Raw genomic sequence first — 17,935 nt, forward strand, 5'->3', positions numbered from 1 at the left:
GACAAATGTAGAAGGAGGGAAGTGTTAATGGAGAGGATGATGAGAGTGAAAGCATGCGATATATTAACAGGCCAACAGGGAAAAAAGGCCAATAAAGTCTCATCTTAAGCCAGACTAGTGACTTGTCCAGCTGCTTACCTGTTGGGGAAGGCGTGCACGTGCCTCCATTCTTGCAGTAGTCTCTGCACTGATCAGTCTCGCATCGATCTCCTCCGTAATTAGGCTGGCAGCGACATTTGGGTTGCTTGCGAGCGTTCAGGAAACAGCTGCCGCCGTTCATACACTGGACCCAGCAGGGACCACTGGGAGGAGCTGTAAGAGACAAAGCCTCTCAGTCACGCATTTGAAAACCCATATTTGCACGGAGCGTACGTCCTTGTGTCTGTCTCGTCACTCACAAAGAGGAGACAATGTGGGAGTCGGCAGCTCCACACATGTGCCGTTGTCCAGCGTGCGCCCATTGGGGCAGGTGCAGACTGGTCCACTGGGACTCAGCAGACACAACCATTCACATTTCTTCCTATCACAGGGATTTGTCACTAAAACAGAGAAGAAATGAGTGTTTAAAGACAAAATAAAACCCAGAAGTCCCTTTAAACTCCGTAGAGTTTTCTCACCTTCAGGTTGTTTGTAAGGATGGTGCAAAACAATATCTGTGGCGTGGTTCATTCCAGTCGTCAGGTTCTCAACGGGGCCTTTACCAAACTTATTAACTCGGAAGACGTAGTTGTTGATGTAAGTGACGCCGTAGATGTAGTCCTCAAATACATCGATGCTGAATGGATGATTGAGATCTGTGTGGAAACAAAGAGCCACAAGCGTGATAAATCCTGATCATGCGGATGGATTGTTACGTCATCGTGAAGATGTGCTACTCAACTGTTTTTAATGCCGTTTACAGTCACAACTGCATCGCTGCCATTCAGCCTCACACTACAAATCAAGGAGAGTTTAGCATCGGCCCAGTAAAGGCGTTCGTTGAAGTAATCCACCGCCAGACCTACACGAGAACAGAACGGTATGAGGAGATCTCACAAAGTTAAATAGCTACGTTTCAGGTTTAGTAGATAATCAGAGAACATTGTGAGTGTTTTACCAGTTGGCCATTGGATGTTTTCCTCAACAAGTGTCTCCCTCATGGTGCCGTCCATACCAGCCGTTTCAATCTTGGGGTGGTTGCCCCAGTCTGCCCAGTACATTCTCCTACAGAATGAAGAGTAAAAGCTTTGTTTGTCACTGCTGACACCTCAGTCAAGTCTTATTTTCCACTCTCCTAGTTTCTTGCCGTTTCACTGCAATCTCTTTGTCTCACTCACCCTCTCTGAGGGTCAACTACGATAGCATAAGGCTCGTCAATCATCCCGGAGATCAGGGTTTTGCGGTGGTGCTCTCCACTTATCTGGGCCACCTCAATGACATCTCTACCAGAGTCAGTCCAGTACAAGTTCCCTGCCACCCAGTCAACAGCGATGCCACGTGGCATTTTCAGGTCTGGAATCTAAACAGATGGGAAAAAAAAATTGGACATATTTACTTTGTTTTCCTTGTTTAAGTTCTATGACATGAATATTAGCATACACAGCAAATATAATAGGCAGACACAAACACACTCGCCTCAAGGTTGGTGACCCTGGAGTCACTCTGGCGTCTGTTACGGTTGCTGTTTTGGGAGGAGGAGGAAGAAGAGGAGGGCAAATCGTAGGAGGAAATGCGTCCTGTATGCCAGTTTGTCCAGTAAATACGATTTGTCTTCACATGGAGGTCCATGGCATCGATGCGCACGTTGTCATCGCCGTGGAAGATCTGCTCGTAGCGCCAGTTTGCAATGGAGGGATCTAAGCTGCGGATTTCATTGTCATCACCGATGTACAGCACTTGCCCCTGAGCTGGAAATGCACGGAAAATGATGTCACAGAGGAAGAACAGACTGAGAACATAAAACAGTGTAGAGATTAGCATTAACTGTCTGCTTTCTTTGTTATGTTTGGAATTTTGGACGAGTTGAATATCAGGAAATCAATATAAAGTTTATGGAATACTGTATGATGAAAACCTGACAATGACCGACAACTCGGGTTCTGGTGCAAATGTAAACTAATATCCAATAAGAACAAGTTTATAAAGAAAACAAATAGGTCATAAATACTCACCATCAGCCTTACAGGTGTTATTTATTCTTATGAAGTACTTTTGGCAGCTGCACTTGTAGGAACCCTTGGTGTTGTTACAAATGTGGGAACATACTCCAAACTGCTTGCACTCGTTCTTATCTGTTGAAAAAGCCCAAGGCCACGTGATAAACGCTGCACACATGTAGTTCTACGTCTTGGAAAAACTTGCAGACAAAACATAAATGGGCAGAGGAAAAAACAAATCAAAACACAAAGTCAGATAAATGAAAACTGTACCTTCACATCTGTTCTTTCCATTCGACTGGAAGCCCGGCTTGCAGGAGCAGAAGGAATCGGCGCCTTTCACCACACAGTGAGCTTCATCTCCATCGCCGCACATCGTCCGGTTGCTGCGGCAGTCATTCAGCACTGTGTCTGCAGGTAATGAAACAGGAAGAATGCATTCACACTGACAAAGACACAGGATGAACACTGTCATGATGTCAAATAGAAAAATGCAGCTACACACCTTTCTTACTGCAGTTTATTTCATCTGAGCCGTGGTCCTCACAGTCGTTGAAGTAATTGCAGCGCAGATTAGAACTGATACAGCGGCCATTAGAGCACTGGAACTCGTCCTTTTGGCATACTGGTGCTGAGGGAGGTGCTGCTAGAAAAGAGCAAAGGTCCAAAATTGGTTCTTATGCTGCTCATCATGTGAAAATATCCATCTTATCATCAGAATCTGTGTATTTCAGTTCCTTGTCAAAGTTTATCTAAAAAGGTCTGGAAGTGAAACAAGAGCACACAAACTCACGGCAATTAAGCTCATCGCTGTTATCTCCACAGTTGTTCACACCGTCACAGCGTTTTGATACTGACAGACACACTCGGTCATTATGACAGCGGAACTGCCTTGTGGGGGGGCACTGGAATTTCACTAAAACACCAAAATAAAAAAGAGCTTTAAGAACAAAAAGGACTCTTTCTGAAAAGGTTATGTACTTGTGAAATACAGCGATTCTCACCACACTCTTCTGGGTTCTCGTCTGAGTTGTCTCCACAGTCGTCCTCACCGTCACACCTCCAGCCAAGAGGTTTACAAAGAGTGTTGTTACACTGGAATTCATCCTGGGGGCAGTGTCTATCCACTGAAATGCCATGATGAAAGCAGATGCTGTGCATTAACGTTGTAGACTTTGGCACTTTCATCGTTATGCTTAGAATAAAACATCAGGAAATTTAAAAAAAAACAAAAAACTGCATTCTCTCACCACCACTGTCACAGCTCTCCTCATCGCTGCCATCCATGCAGTCAGGATCTGCATCACATCGCCAGCGGATGGGGATGCAGTGGCTGCTTTTACACTGGAACTGATCACTGTCACACTTCACATCACAGCCATTCTGAGCCAAAACACAGCGTTCCTTTCGTTAACACCCCTAGAGTTGTCAGATTTCTACAGTGACAGCTGATCGGGAGGAAAACGACTTGAGTGATACCTCATCTGAGCCATCAGCGCAGTCGTGGTCCCCATCGCACTTCCAGCGCCCGGCAATGCAACGGCCATTTGTGCAGGCAAACTCGCTCTCCGAACATTTTCGAGGCACTGAGGACAGAGAGGAGACTTGCTCAGGAAGTTTGGATAGCGGAAGTAGAGAAAGTAGAGGGAGGAAGCGAGGAAAGAAAAAAAGAGGAGAAAAGGAGGGAATAGAGCAGACTGAAAAAGAATACAAGGTGCTCTGTTGAGATTCAGGTACACATGGATAAAATAAAGTTGACAAGTCGTATCAGAGGGAGGCCCCGAACGAGCACAGAGGTGGGGAAGCTGGAGGGGTTCAAAAAAGAAGGACGAGGCTCGCAGAACAGACAACAAGCTAGGGGAACAACAAGACTGGGTAGCTGGGATTGTGGTAGATCTGAAACTGTGACAACACCTACCTCTGGCTCACAGCAACTGGCCAGTGTGAAATGCAAAACAGACATGAGATGATGTGAGATGTGCAAATGGCCACGAAACTAAATAACTCAAAAGAAATAAAAATGTAGTTGTATAAATATAACAGACGTACAGTGAAGGTGACGCATTGCTTACCACTGTCACCGGCTGCTTTCTGCTAACACTAGAGCTCACATAGGATTATATATATCTGCTTTTTAACATGAGCTTGTGGGAGTGTGATCAGGCAGTGTGCATTCCCAAGAAAAGTATTATATATACATTCAGACATACACACACATATACATACATACATACATACATACATACATACACACACACACATATACATACATACATACATACATACATACATACATACACACACACATATACATATATATATATATATAATATATATATATATATATATATATACATATACATATATATATATATACATATACATATATATATATATATATATACATATACATATACATATATATATACATATATATATATATATATACATATACATATACATATATATATACATATACATATACATATATATATATATATATATATATATATACATATACATATACATATATATATATATATACATATATATATATATATATATATATATGTATATATATATATATATATATATATATGTATATGTATATATATATGTATATGTATATATATATATATATGTATATATATATATATATATATATATATATATGTATATATATATATATATATATATATATATATATATATACATATACATATATATATATATATACATATACATATATATACATATATATATATATATATATATATATATATATACATATACATATATATATACATATATATATACATATACATATATACATATATACATATATATATATATATATATATATATATATATATATATATATATATATATATATATATATATATATATGTATTTAAACAAAGGTAACGTACCACACTTGTCTTCATCAGAATTGTCCCCACAGTCATTGTCGTAGTCACACCGCCAGCGACCGGGAACGCAGCGGTTGTTTTTACAGCGGAACTGGTAAGGCTCACATGTCCTCTCATCTGTGCAGAATCAGGCAAGTTCAAGCTCCAAGTTTAAGCTCAAGTTCAAATTCTGTACTTCTAACCTCCTTCAAAGACGCTCTCCTTACCACACTCCTCCTTGGGTTCATCTGAAGCGTCTCCACAGTCTGGCTCGCCATCACACTTCCAAAGCGCCGGGATGCAGCGGCCTGAGTTTTTACAACGGAACTCATCTACGCCACATGTCATTTGAGCTGAAACAGGGAGGATTTGATGAATTAAACCCAAGGAACAAGTCAGTCACTTCCATCAATATTGCTGATCAAATTTGCATTAATATTCTCAAAGCAGAGGACTTTTTATTTTTAATCTGAAAGCAGAGGTGGTGGAGAAATGAAAAGCTTTGTCTTACTGCAGTTGGCAGGCTCATCAGATCCGTCCACACAGTCATTGTCCCTGTCACACACCCACACTCGCGGGATACAACGCTTACTGATCGCACACTGGAACTGATTTGGGGCACATGTGACCTCCGCTGCAACACACACACACATTACATCATTTACTACATCGAAATACAGTCAAAAGTTCTAGTTGTTCACTAAATTCACATCTTAACACAATTCAAATCCTTCATTTCTGCTTCTGGTTCCTTCCTAGCGCAGCATCCATGAAGTATAGTGGCTTTGTTATCCTTACAGCCTTTTAGTTAAAGGTGTTAAAATGTAAATTCTGACCTTGGGACAAAACGATTGAGCAGTTTGTGTTATCTCTCTCTCTCTGTGGGGCGCAAATGTACGCAGGAAATGTCATAGTAATTACATTACGCAACATGAACTGGCCCAGGGCATTGCTAAAGGAAAGGTCAAAATGGGCAGAGATGCTCTGGGGAGCGTCAAAGAGCTCAGCAATTTTCTATGTGCTAATGAGATTTTGAGAAACAGCACAAATGGAGGATGTGTGCCGGAGGTAACAAAAAGAAAACCAACAGACAAAAAAAAAAAAGCCATTTTTCAGGCTACAAAACAGGGTTGCTCAGATTAACAGGCAAAACTTGCAAAAACAAGGTTACAATCCTCGTACACTTCAGCTCGCAGGACAACAGCTGAGAAAAAAACAAGAGAGCAGAGGGAACCACATGACTTACGGCAATCTTTCTCATCCTCTCCATCTCCACAGTTGTCCTGGCCATTGCAGCGGAAGATGCCAGGGATGCAGCGACTGGGATGGTTGCATTTGAATTGACTCGGCAGGCACACATGAATATCTGCAAAAAATGAAGTAAATAAATAGTGAATAACAATGGCTTCATGTATTCAATCTCAACTAAGAGGTGTGGGTGTATGTACTGCAGTTGGCTTCGTCCGAGTTGTCCTGGCAGTCGTTGTCGCCATCGCAGATGTAGGCGGGGTTGGTGCAGATTCCGGTGCCACACTGGAACTGGCCTGGTCGGCAATTAAACTCAGCTGCAGAGAGAACAGGTATGTCATATTTATCGTCTGTGGTGAATGAAACTCTTGATAGCAGGAGCGATTCGGTGTCACATTCTGGCTGCATTCATCGCTTACGGCAGTCTGCAGGTTCGTCTGAGCGGTCCCCACAGTCATCTTCTGTATCACACTTCCACCAAAATGGAATGCACTTGTCATTCTTGCAAACAAACTGAAAGAGACAATTTATTTAATTTGGTTTGATTACACAGTGATGCAGCCATATAACTAAACACACAAATAAATAAAAAGTACTTTGAAGCGAGCTCACCTGACTGGCTGTGCAGTTGGACAAGCACTGTTTACCATCAGCTGCAAGGTAAAAGTTAGTGGGACATGCACACTTATAGCCTCCTTCAGGTGACAGCAAACACAGGTTACTGCAGCCTCCATTGTTGATCTGGCATGGGTGACCTTCCACTAAGAAACAAAAAAAAAAAAAGAAAAAAATGTAAAAAGGTGAAATAAAAGAGGCACAGGGGGAGATGGGATGTAAACAACTTTCAAATCATTTGTGAGTGATGGGTGACTTGCTCAAACCTTGAGGCTGGCGGTAAGGGTGATAAATGTGAATGTCCATCGGTCTGTGCAGGGTGCTGATCAGCATGGTCTTATTGGTTCCCAGTGTCTTATGAGCTTTGTTGATGGACTTTGTTTCCCAGTCTGTCCAGTATATGTACTCCTCGAAAAGAGTCATAGCAAAGATGTGAGGGATGTCCTGAGTCAGAACTACAAGGATGCAGGCACAAAGACGAATAGATTATAAACAACTGCAAAGGAAGGCAAGGTATTGATCTGTTAAGTGAATGTTACCTGTGTGTCTGTTGGTTCCATCCAGGCTGGCAAATGCAATGTAGTCCTCCCGCGCATCAGCCCAGTAGATGCGATCGTTAACAAAATCCAAGGTCAGACCATTGGGCCATGTGATCTTATCCTGTATGATGATACCTCTGTTGGTGCCATCCATTCCAATCCTCCCAATGTGAGCATTGTCACCCCAGTCAGACCAGTACAAATATCTGTAAGGAAAAGGCTTCTTGTTAGTTTGGTTTTTGCGAAGATGGAGTCAATCAAACACGTAAAAAAAGTTTTATTTAGCCTTAATTTTTTTATGTAAATGACACTTAATAGGTTGTTTAGCTCAAGTCGGTACATCAGTGCTGCTACATCTGTTTGGTTTCCGAAGAAAATGAAATATCATCCCCCCAAAAAATTTAAATAATGCTCACAGGATAGATTTTAAAACCTTTTTGTTGTTTACAAATCCCAGAATGGTTCTGGACCAGAACACATCTGTGATGTGTTCAGAGAATATAAACCAAGCAGAGCTCTTCGGTCCAAAGATTCGGGTCAACTAGTCCAGACCAGAGTCCAGAATAAACATGGAGAAGTGGCATTTAGCTGTTACGCTGCAAACAAGTGGAATAATCTGCCAGAGGATGATTAAACTTTCACCAAATGTAGAAACTTTTAAATCCAGGTTAAAAACATTTCTTTTCTCATGCGCCTATGCATGACCTCTGCACAGTAACTTTTACTTAACTCTGCTTGTAATTATATTAATGTAATTTATGATTTTATTATGAATTTGTTATTTGTATTTTCTTTTATGCTTTTTTTCTGTAATGCTTTTAATGTTTCATGTAAAGCACTTTAAATTGTCTTGTACATGAAAGGTGCTATACAAATAAACTTGCCTTGCCTAATGTGTTTTTTTTTTTTGTGTCATTTACCCGTAGCGCACATCCACAGCCACAGCACGCGGCTCCTTCAAGCCGCTGTTGACCAGAACTGTCCGGTAGGCTCCGTTCAGTTTTGACACTTCGATGGTGTCCCGTCCCTTATCGCACCAGTATAGGTTTCCTCCCACCCAGTCCACTGCCAGACCATCGGGGTTACTGAGAAGCGTGCGGTGAAGTACCTGAGAAATGTATGAGCAGGACATATTTTCATGTGTCATATGGAGGGATTTAATTATTTCTCCATTCCAAAGAATAAATCTTTAGTTTGATAAGGGGCGACCAACATATTTTACAATTATGTTATCTTAATCGGACAGGATGCTCCTCTGACCTGAACATCGCTGCCGTTGATGTGCATCCGTCGGATCATGCTGCCCTGTGTGTTCACATCTGTCCAATAAATCATCTGCTGTCGATAGTCAAAGTCCAGAGCGACGGCATTGTTCAAGTCCTGTCAAAGCAAAACAGTTGGATTAGTCTGGGATTGAGATAAACTCCTGCAGGATATTCACATCAAAAGGACATAAAGGCCTCACCTGTTTGAGAAGTGTGTAGTTAGAGCCATCCAAATTGAGCTTCCTCAGATAGTAGCGGTTGGCAAAGATGAGGAAGGGCTCTTCATCTGCAAGGGCATATCACATGTGAGTGGATTTACCTGAAGCAATGGTGTGAATGTTATTGAGCTCTCATGAGTCTTACCTGAAATGGATTTACAAATTGTTGGGTTCTCAGAACTGAGCTGGAAACCTTCCACACAAAGGCAGTGGAAACTGCCATGCGTGTTGATGCAGCGCTGTGTGCAGGGATAAGTAGTTGTGCATTCGTCTATGTCGGCGCACGTCTTCCCATCGTTTTTCAGGTGGAAGCCAGCGTGGCATCTGCACTGTAAGGCAGCGAAGCCGAGAGCAGGTAAAGCAACCCTCCATGCTGCTTATTTTAGACATTGCTTTCAGTGAGAGCGCTTGAATTACCTTAAACCCTATTTTAAGGTCCTCACAGAGCTGGGAGCAGCCACTCAGTTTGCTGTTCAGGCACTCATTAATAAAGCAATTCAACTCATCAGAGCCATCGCCGCAGTCATCTTTATGGTTACAGACCAACGTCTCATTGATGCATTTCCCATTATTGCAGGCATAGGCGGTGTCGTTGCATTTCATCTCTGTTCAGTGAGACGATTAAATGAAATGAGAAAAAAGAAGAAGCAAAAATGTCGACCAGTGTAGCTGATATAATAACAAAGCCTCTGGAATTTATTTCAGCGCAAAGAAAACTACTTCAAGTTGCTAAAAGATGATAACAAGACGAGAAGGTCTATTCTCACCATGTTTTCTTTGTTTTACATGTTTACTTATAATAGATAGATCTTCTTTACAACTCCTTTCTGTACAGAAGGCAATTTTATGATGTTTTGCACTAATTTTTCTTTCCTTCTAATGAAAATTTTCTTATCTGAACTTTTAACCAGGTATATAACATTTTCAGAGTTATAAGTAGCCATTACTATTAAAAGCTAGTTGCAAAAAAACTTATTTAGAAAAATCTTATCTATGAAAATGTGAATTTTTTTTTTTTTTTTAGGTCATCTCACCTGGACCAGAGCAGTGCGGGTTTTTTGGTGCTTCGTCCGAATGATCATGGCAGTCAAAGTCTCCATCACATTCCCATGAACTTTGAATAAGACAGCGTCCGTTGGCACAGCGGAACTCATTAGGTCGACATGTCGGATACTCTGCAGACACAAAACGCAAGTGCTGTTAAATGAAGAGCAAAAAGGAGGCGAAAGCTTTTTTTTGTTTAAAAAAAAATCACCCCATCAGAGATAATAAGCCGTTTGTTCACTAACCGCACTCCTGAGACTCATCTGAGCCGTCGCTGCAGTCGTTGTCATGGTCACACACAAAGTGCTTGGGAATACATTGTCGGTTCTGGCACATGAACTCGTTGCTGCCGCATGTGTTGTTGAAGACTGAGAGAAATATTTGTTTAGTGAGATAAATAGGTCCTGTGCTCCTGAAGTCACTCTCAGGGGTATGAAGACGCTTTGAGCATTTTCAGCTCCTGCTTGCACTCACCACAGCCAGCTTTAACACTCTCATCCGCTCCATCAGGACAGTCTTCGTCGCCATCACACTTCCAGCGTTGAGGAATGCACATGTTTGACCCAGGGCACTGGAAGGCTTCTGGACTGCAGGTTCTACTCTCTGGTGATGGAAAGGACTAGTCAGTATCATCAGTCACTGTTTTTTTGTATTAAAAAAAATTTTAAAGAGTCGTCTCTTTGTTTTCACTAAAGTTTTGTTTCTAACACTCACTGCACTTGGTGTCTTCATCTGAGCTGTCACCACAGTCATCGGCCCCGTCACACACCCAGCGGTCAGGAATGCAGCGGTGGTTCCCACACTTAAACTCAGTAGCTGAGCAGAACTTATCTAGGGAGCCAGAGAGAGAGTATAAATGGCAAAATTCCAGTAGCAAAACAAAATTATGGTCTGCTGCACTTTGGTTAGCTTGGCTCCTTACTGCAGTTGGCTTCATCTGCACCGTTCTCACAGTCGTTCTCCTTATCACATGTCCAGCTCCTCGGGATGCAACGGCCGCTCGGACAGGCAAAGAAGGACGTGGGACACTTCTCTTTCTGGCTCCCTAATGGATTGACAGAAGAGGTAGAAGTTTAAGTGGGATATTTTAAGAAATTAATCCAACTCCAACTCCTCCAACTCAATCTGTTGGTTTCCTTATATAGGCTATTATGAAATGGCTTTCATTGTTTCTTTCCTGTCTGTAAAGCATCTTGAGATGGCATTGCCGGGATTTGACGCTATGTCCTCCTGACTACCAGTAGTTCAATTTGTCCTCTGTGGAGGACCTTTGTAAACCTAAATATTTTCATCTCCCTGAATGCTACTGATCTCACACCTTTTGGTTTTTAAAGAGGACATTTAGTGCTTTTAAATGGTACCTCATTTGTGGGGGTGGGGCTTTGTGAACTTTCTCTCTCTCTTCAAGAAAAATGGCCTCCATTGCAACAAGCATGTTTTATGGGAAGAGCAAAAGTGCATAATGCTTTTCTTTGTGCTGATCTTTACTTGAAATTTTGTGGTTATATTTTCATTGAATATCTTATAAACACATTAAATCGTTTCTTAGATAAATATAACTATATTTTACCACAATATTTAAAAGTTTAAGCAATGTCCTCCGTAGTGGACATTTGTAGTTCCACTTTTTTTTTCCTGGTAGTCAGGAGGATATAAATAAAGTTGAATTGAATTGAATTGAATTGAATCCAGCATGAGGGGGAAAACAACATTAGATTTTTACAGCCATGTTTTTTCATATTCTGTGGTTTTGTTTCAGTTCCTTTCAGTAAAGGAAATTTAATCTTTATTTCTGAAAAATAGTTGATAGTAGTAGTTAGATCTGAGTGATCTGATCAAAAATACCTGGACAATTTCTTTCATCTGAGAAGTCTCCACAGTCGTTGGCTCCGTCGCACTGCCATGCAGGTGCGTAGCAGAGTGTGGTGAACTCACACTTCTGAAACATCACTCCCTTCACTCCCAGATGGAAGTAACTGGAACAGTCCGTGGCAGCTTAATAAAAAAGGAACGTACAACAACTTCTGAGCAAAGTGCTGACTTTCAACTTTACAGTGAATTATTCAGATTGATCCTTTTCCCTTACTGCAGTTCATCTCATCACTAGCATCTTCACAGTCCACCTTCTGGTTACATTTGCTGGAGTTGGAGATGCAGCTTCCATCTTTGCACTGGAACTGATCGACTGAACACAGCGTGGCTGACACACACAGGAGAAAGAGATGCCATTGAGAAAAAGTATTATATCTAATATTAAATGTCCGATAGTGGCAGAGTGTTTCCCCTGTTGTTTTTCTGCAGTACAAAGCTTTTTATGCATGTTCCATGTCTGCATAAAGTTTTGCAACAATGCAGTGCTTTATGGACATCATCATGATCATGTGAAGCCACAAACAAAAACAAAAGAACAAAATGCTGCAGAGTTTGTACTGTTTGAGGTGCTTATACTGATGAATTGTGCAAAAAATCAGAAGGAAAACGGATTGCACAGAGAAAATCTTTTAGAAGACACGAAAAAGTGCCATATGAAAAAAAGCCTGTCAGAAACGTGGATGCTTCAAAAATATGGAAAAAAGAATAAGTCATCCACACGATGATCCCACAGCTGCTTTGCGGGTCTTTTAATATGCCAGGCACACATGGGATTCTGTTTCTAAGCAGAAAAAATGTGGAAAAAAAACAACAATCCAAGAAAACATTCCTAATTATTGCTGAAAAGAAATTCTTTAATTCAACATCTGCACTGGACTGCAACTCAAAGTAAATAACTTTTAGATTTGGTCAAACGTTCATGAATATCTGTCCGTAACTTACTCAAAAATCCTGCCAACTAACGAAGACATTTTCTGAACAAGGCAGATATTTTACTTGTAAAAGTGATGGATAATCTTTTATTCATGATGGTTGTAAACCATTCCAAATAAAACCCCAGTCTGAAATAGGTAAAACATACAGCAATCTTTAAACAGTAGATAAACCAAAATTAATACAACCAATTTCATCGGTTCGTCGGTGTAAAAGCTCACACACACACACACACCACCTAATGACCCGAGGTGTTATGTCATGTTGTCAAGTCCTGTTGTTGTCAGTTAATCCTCCAATAAAACTGGGACGCTCCCTCACTATCAAACAGACTTTTTTAATCAACCAACTGATTAACTGCAGACAGGACCTTTGGGAAGGGATGCACAAAGCATCCAAATATGTAAATCTCTTCTAGTAGATCCATATAAAAACATCATTAATGCAAATGTGGGTTTTTTTAATAAGACAAGTTGACTCACTGTTACAGAAGAGTTCATCAGAATTGTCTCCACAGTCATCTTGTCCATTGCACCAGGAGCTGTGACCCACACAGCGACTGTTTACACACCGCCGGTAACCCTTCTTACACACACGGTTGGCTGAAAACCAGACAGGATGGACTCGAATTACAAACACCAGAAAGAGAAATAAGGCTGGCGGCATTCTGACAAACACAAAGGTTTGACTCACCACAATAGGACTGTTTCTCATCTGACTTGTCCTTGCAGTGTGCTTTGCCGTCACAAGTCTGCGTGTAGTTGATGCAGTCTCCGTTTCCACACTCAAACTCGTCGATGCTGTTGCATGTCGTGTTGAGCGCTGAGGCACAAAGGCAGAAAAAAGCAATCAAGGAAGGCTTGTTCAGGTTCTGTCTTTGCTGCGGCTTTACAGCAGTATGTTCTTGCATTACCTATGCAGGTGTTGTCCTCCAAAAGCTTCCTGTCGCCACGACAACTGCAGTTGACCCTTCCCTCAGAGGTCAGCAGACACAGGTCCTGACATCCTCCATTGTTGGAACGACACAGAGAAAACTCACCTGTGCAAATGCAAGTGTATGTTAGCTCCACAATGTAACACATAGATTTGGAAAAACTTTTGACCTCACGTTCAAATTCGTCACAAACACCAACATATCCGCCCACACCTGACAGTACTGCTCTCTTTTTTGAGTGGCTTATGCTCATCTCTGGTCTATACTTCTATGTCAGGGATACTCTATCCTGGTCCTCGAGGGCCAGAGTCCTGCAGGTTTTCCAAGTGTCCCTACTGCTACACACCTGATTCGAATCAATGTGTATTTAAAAAAGACATGTGCAGAGCAGGAAAACTTGGAAAACCTGCAGGGCACCAGAACCTCGAGGACCAGGACTGAGTAGCCCTGCTCTATGTCATAAAGGAACTACTCCGAGTTTTAAAGCTGCTAGTCAAAAACGGTCTCTTGTCACTTAAACCGTGATAAATCACAATGGTTCAGCTCCTGCTGCAAACTGGATACGGAATATTTTCAACTAACTGTTGGTATTTCGACTGGCAAGCTGTCCAGGGTGTACCCTGCCTGTCGCCCAAAGCCGGCTGGGATAGGCTCCAGCTTCCCCGCGACCCTGAATTGGAATAAGCGGTTCGGAAAATGAATGAATGAATGAATGTTGGTATTTCAGCATTGTGGTTTATCATATTTAGACTTTTAACTCTCAGTATTTTGTATGTACTTTTATCTTTGTTGTTGTTTGTATGTGTGAGATATTATGTCATCCATGGACTGCGGATGTGAAATAGTTAATGTTAATGTTAGGGCTGTGACAATGTGCTTTTGTCCTGATTCGATTCCATTCCAATTTTTTGGGTGGCGATTCAATTTACATTGCAATTCTCACAATTCTTCAATATTGCTGATTTTTGTAGATTAAAAACAAGATAAATGTGTAAAACTTATTTTTTTGCTCGTCATTTTTCTTGATTTCAATTAGGAAAAAAACAGCACAGTAGCCAGACCATCATTCTGCTGCTATAATGCCCAAGAGGACATTGACCCATATGCATTCACATCTGCAGACAGACAGAAGCACGAATGTGGCGATGACTCTGCTTCAGCTGAATGTATAATTTGGTGTGACTCAATCTAAACAGGATTTGTAGCTGTTAAGGCAGCCGATCTGCTGGCGTGGTCTCTGTGGGTATTGGAGTGCGAGCTAGTGAAGTTAAAACGGGGAAGATATGGAGGGGAAAATATGCAGGACTGAACCGATTTAAGAGAATTTAGATAATAGCAGACAGAACAAAATAATAAAAAGGGAAACGGTAAAAAATGACCTTGAATTCAGCATCACAAATAATTCTTTAATTATTAATAATGTAATGAGCTGTGCTGATATTGTGTTATACTGGTCAAAACCACTTAATGGGGATGATTTGTGTTTATTAACTCAACATTATATCAATCCTAACAGCAGACAGTTGTAATGACATCAAACTTGCCCTCCACACCCTTTTGAATCCTGGTTGTGGAAACTTACAGCTATTAGTGTCGTTGGCCACGGCAACAATGCCCATTGGCTGCTGGGGGATGTCAGCACGAAGAACCTTCATCTCTCCCCCTGTGTACTTGTCAGCCCGAAGCACAGCTCTCCTCACCCAGTCAGTCCAGAAGATGTAGTCTCCATAAACAGCCAGGCCGAATGGATGAACTGGTTCGTTCTTTAGGACCACCTGCAGGTAAATGCACAAGCACAATTACTGATCCTGACATATAAAAGAAGAAAACTGAGTAAATGATTGACATTGATGGACATTTCTATCACACAATGACAATATTTTTATGATTTTATCACTCACGTAGCGCCGGCTGCCGTCATACTCGCAGCGCTCGATCTTGTCCAGTGTGGCGTCAGAAAAGTAGAGCTTCTCTGCACGGTGGTCTACTGCGAGGCCGTTAGGGGTTCGGATGTCTGTGCTGATGATCGCAAGGACGTTGGCACCAGCAAGCGTGGCACGCATTATACTGGGAGACTGCTCATTCCAGTTGGTCCAAAACATCAGACTGCAGGATGAGTCATAATCAGTGATGTGAACAGGAATATAAACATGTGGAAGTAATTCAGGAGCAGTGTTGTACGGAAATTCATTTCAAAAAAGGAAAACTGAATCAGTTCTAACCTCTGACACTCGTCCAGCACGAAGGCCCTTGGATGGTCGTCTCCCGACATGGTGACCACAGTGTGTCGGTCAACAGCACCCCAGTGACTCTGATCCACAGTATGGCGCGTGATGGTTGAGGTGGTGTAGCTGGTCCAGTACAACATATCCCAACCTCTGTGATAAGCCAAACCCTCCACTGAGCCCACATCTAAAAAGAATGACGAGATAGGGAAAATACAGGGGAAGAAAGGAAAGGGCGGATGAGAAAAGATGAGCAGAGGAGAGGGAAAAGCGACAACGTCAGTCCCAGTGCTGTGTTAAAAGGTCAAGTGTGGAGCATCTGGCAGCACCTCAGCGTTGGCAAAAGGTTGTGCGGCAGCACAGAGTCAGAGCTCTAGACATGACAGCTTGGTATTAATGATAAAGAACATGGTGTGATTCAAGGCTTTTATCCAGCAAATATCTAAGTAAAAAGGTCACTGGCTGGTGTATAACTTTCCATAGCACTACATCATCAACAGATGAGAAGTTGGAGTTCATTTTTCTGCTCTGCAGTGTTCAAATAAATAAGGTTTTGAGCGTCCTGCCTGCAAGGAGGACAGAGGACACGCACGAGTCAGCCAAGATGGAAAAATACAAAGTTCTGAGGACAGACAACAGCTGCTCTGCTGCTTAGAAACAATATATATACACACACACACACATGCATGTGCAGTACATAGGTTATATGTAGAGGCTCTAATAGTAAATTTCTTATTGTAACTGCAACAAGGTTGTAAAATTCTATCAGATTAGCTTTCTCTCAGGCCTGGATGTGATCTTAATCTCCGGTATCACAATTCTGGCAAAAGGAGCGGTGAAGTTCACCATCGGGTGAGACACTCAGCACTCCACCTCAACATCTCCAGACATGAATCATCGTTTGGATCACATGCTATGTGATCCTGAAAGAAGCAAAGCAGCTACGAAATTGACTAATGCACAAAAACAGTTCCCCTATGCTTCTTGCACGCATAAATCAATGTGCTATAAAAATCGATGGGGCAAAACATAAAATCCATTTGCCTCCATTTCCTCTTTCTATAGCACCGTTAATGAGTTGTAAATCTCCAGCCGCAACACTCTAAACACAAATTCCTTTCCTTTTATTTGACCTTATCTTCAGATTGTTGTTGACCTAAACCTGTGTGGGTTTCTATATGTTTGTTGCTGTCAATAATCCCAATGGGCTCAATTTATAGCTCTTGATGGCGGTTTTAGTGATATTGATTTTATGGCACTTATCTGTTGTAGGTGTGATGGCAGTTCAGTGTTTGCTATCAGCCTGGTGGTCAATAATGACCCAGATTTTTGAAGGCAAACACCATTTCCCCGAGTCTTTTTGTGTATTTACACTATCTGTGCATGTTTTTGTAAGTATGTGTGAGAACAGCGCCTATAAACAATCTACAGATAGCTTCTGAAAAGGAGCTGAAACAATGATACATGGGAAAATCTATGTTTGGCCTCATTAGGTCCTCCCACAGAACCGGCCGGCCAATCTCATTCCTGCCCTATCATAATCGGTCCAGAGTTCACCTACCATTTACTCGATTTCATCCTCTCTCACTGTCAAGCTATTTAGCTCTTCTGTCTTCCTTTGTGCCCAGCATGCTTTTCAAGGAAAGCGTCTCTCAGAAGCGGAAGATATGCTGTTTGCCGACTGAGATATCATGAGGACTTGCTGCCTGCTCTGAGGTCACAGGAAATCACAATCTACAACTCCCAATACTCATTTGACCACATGAGGAGTCTGAAACGGAAGGATGAATACCCTAACAACTAAGGAATCAGGAGTTTCTTGACTTCACATTTTACGTCATTTCGGAGGAAGCTGATTGGATGGACTGACTTGGCTTGACTCTACCAGCACATGGGAACAGGTTTAACTGTAAATATAGACATTGCATGGTTATATTTAAACAGTGTCAGTAGGAGTGTATCCAATATCAATACATGTACACTCTCAACGATCCACTT

The 17,935-nt window shown here is 41.6% G+C and overlaps 1 protein-coding gene across 1 annotated transcript in view; it reads right to left on the bottom strand.

Moving 5' to 3' along the window:
* The window catches only part of LOC306757385 (low-density lipoprotein receptor-related protein 1-like), a 102,658-nt gene that overhangs the window by 3,895 nt on the left and 80,828 nt on the right, over positions 1-17,935 (bottom strand). Inside the window, exons 42-82 of the mRNA XM_079242421.1 lie at positions 15,935-16,124; positions 15,614-15,818; positions 15,295-15,487; positions 13,692-13,817; positions 13,472-13,600; positions 13,261-13,380; positions 12,060-12,173; positions 11,819-11,968; positions 10,896-11,018; positions 10,688-10,804; positions 10,448-10,576; positions 10,219-10,341; positions 9,964-10,104; positions 9,347-9,534; positions 9,075-9,258; positions 8,912-8,997; positions 8,707-8,826; positions 8,367-8,554; positions 7,447-7,652; positions 7,174-7,362; positions 6,905-7,053; positions 6,712-6,805; positions 6,493-6,609; positions 6,291-6,410; positions 5,556-5,678; positions 5,272-5,397; positions 5,066-5,182; positions 3,615-3,721; positions 3,386-3,518; positions 3,140-3,262; positions 2,929-3,051; positions 2,641-2,781; positions 2,409-2,546; positions 2,151-2,270; positions 1,615-1,886; positions 1,317-1,498; positions 1,097-1,203; positions 881-1,000; positions 618-794; positions 399-539; positions 139-312 (exon numbers count right to left, since the gene is read on the bottom strand). Of these exons, the coding sequence (XP_079098547.1) occupies positions 139-312; positions 399-539; positions 618-794; positions 881-1,000; positions 1,097-1,203; positions 1,317-1,498; positions 1,615-1,886; positions 2,151-2,270; positions 2,409-2,546; positions 2,641-2,781; positions 2,929-3,051; positions 3,140-3,262; positions 3,386-3,518; positions 3,615-3,721; positions 5,066-5,182; positions 5,272-5,397; positions 5,556-5,678; positions 6,291-6,410; positions 6,493-6,609; positions 6,712-6,805; positions 6,905-7,053; positions 7,174-7,362; positions 7,447-7,652; positions 8,367-8,554; positions 8,707-8,826; positions 8,912-8,997; positions 9,075-9,258; positions 9,347-9,534; positions 9,964-10,104; positions 10,219-10,341; positions 10,448-10,576; positions 10,688-10,804; positions 10,896-11,018; positions 11,819-11,968; positions 12,060-12,173; positions 13,261-13,380; positions 13,472-13,600; positions 13,692-13,817; positions 15,295-15,487; positions 15,614-15,818; positions 15,935-16,124 (5,925 nt within the window). The remainder of the gene's footprint in view (positions 1-138; positions 313-398; positions 540-617; positions 795-880; positions 1,001-1,096; positions 1,204-1,316; positions 1,499-1,614; positions 1,887-2,150; positions 2,271-2,408; positions 2,547-2,640; positions 2,782-2,928; positions 3,052-3,139; positions 3,263-3,385; positions 3,519-3,614; positions 3,722-5,065; positions 5,183-5,271; positions 5,398-5,555; positions 5,679-6,290; positions 6,411-6,492; positions 6,610-6,711; positions 6,806-6,904; positions 7,054-7,173; positions 7,363-7,446; positions 7,653-8,366; positions 8,555-8,706; positions 8,827-8,911; positions 8,998-9,074; positions 9,259-9,346; positions 9,535-9,963; positions 10,105-10,218; positions 10,342-10,447; positions 10,577-10,687; positions 10,805-10,895; positions 11,019-11,818; positions 11,969-12,059; positions 12,174-13,260; positions 13,381-13,471; positions 13,601-13,691; positions 13,818-15,294; positions 15,488-15,613; positions 15,819-15,934; positions 16,125-17,935) is intronic.

The sequence above is a fragment of the Telmatherina bonti genome, assembly GCF_933228915.1.
Source record: "Telmatherina bonti genome assembly, chromosome: 6".
Classification (NCBI taxonomy): Eukaryota; Metazoa; Chordata; class Actinopteri; order Atheriniformes; family Telmatherinidae; genus Telmatherina; species Telmatherina bonti.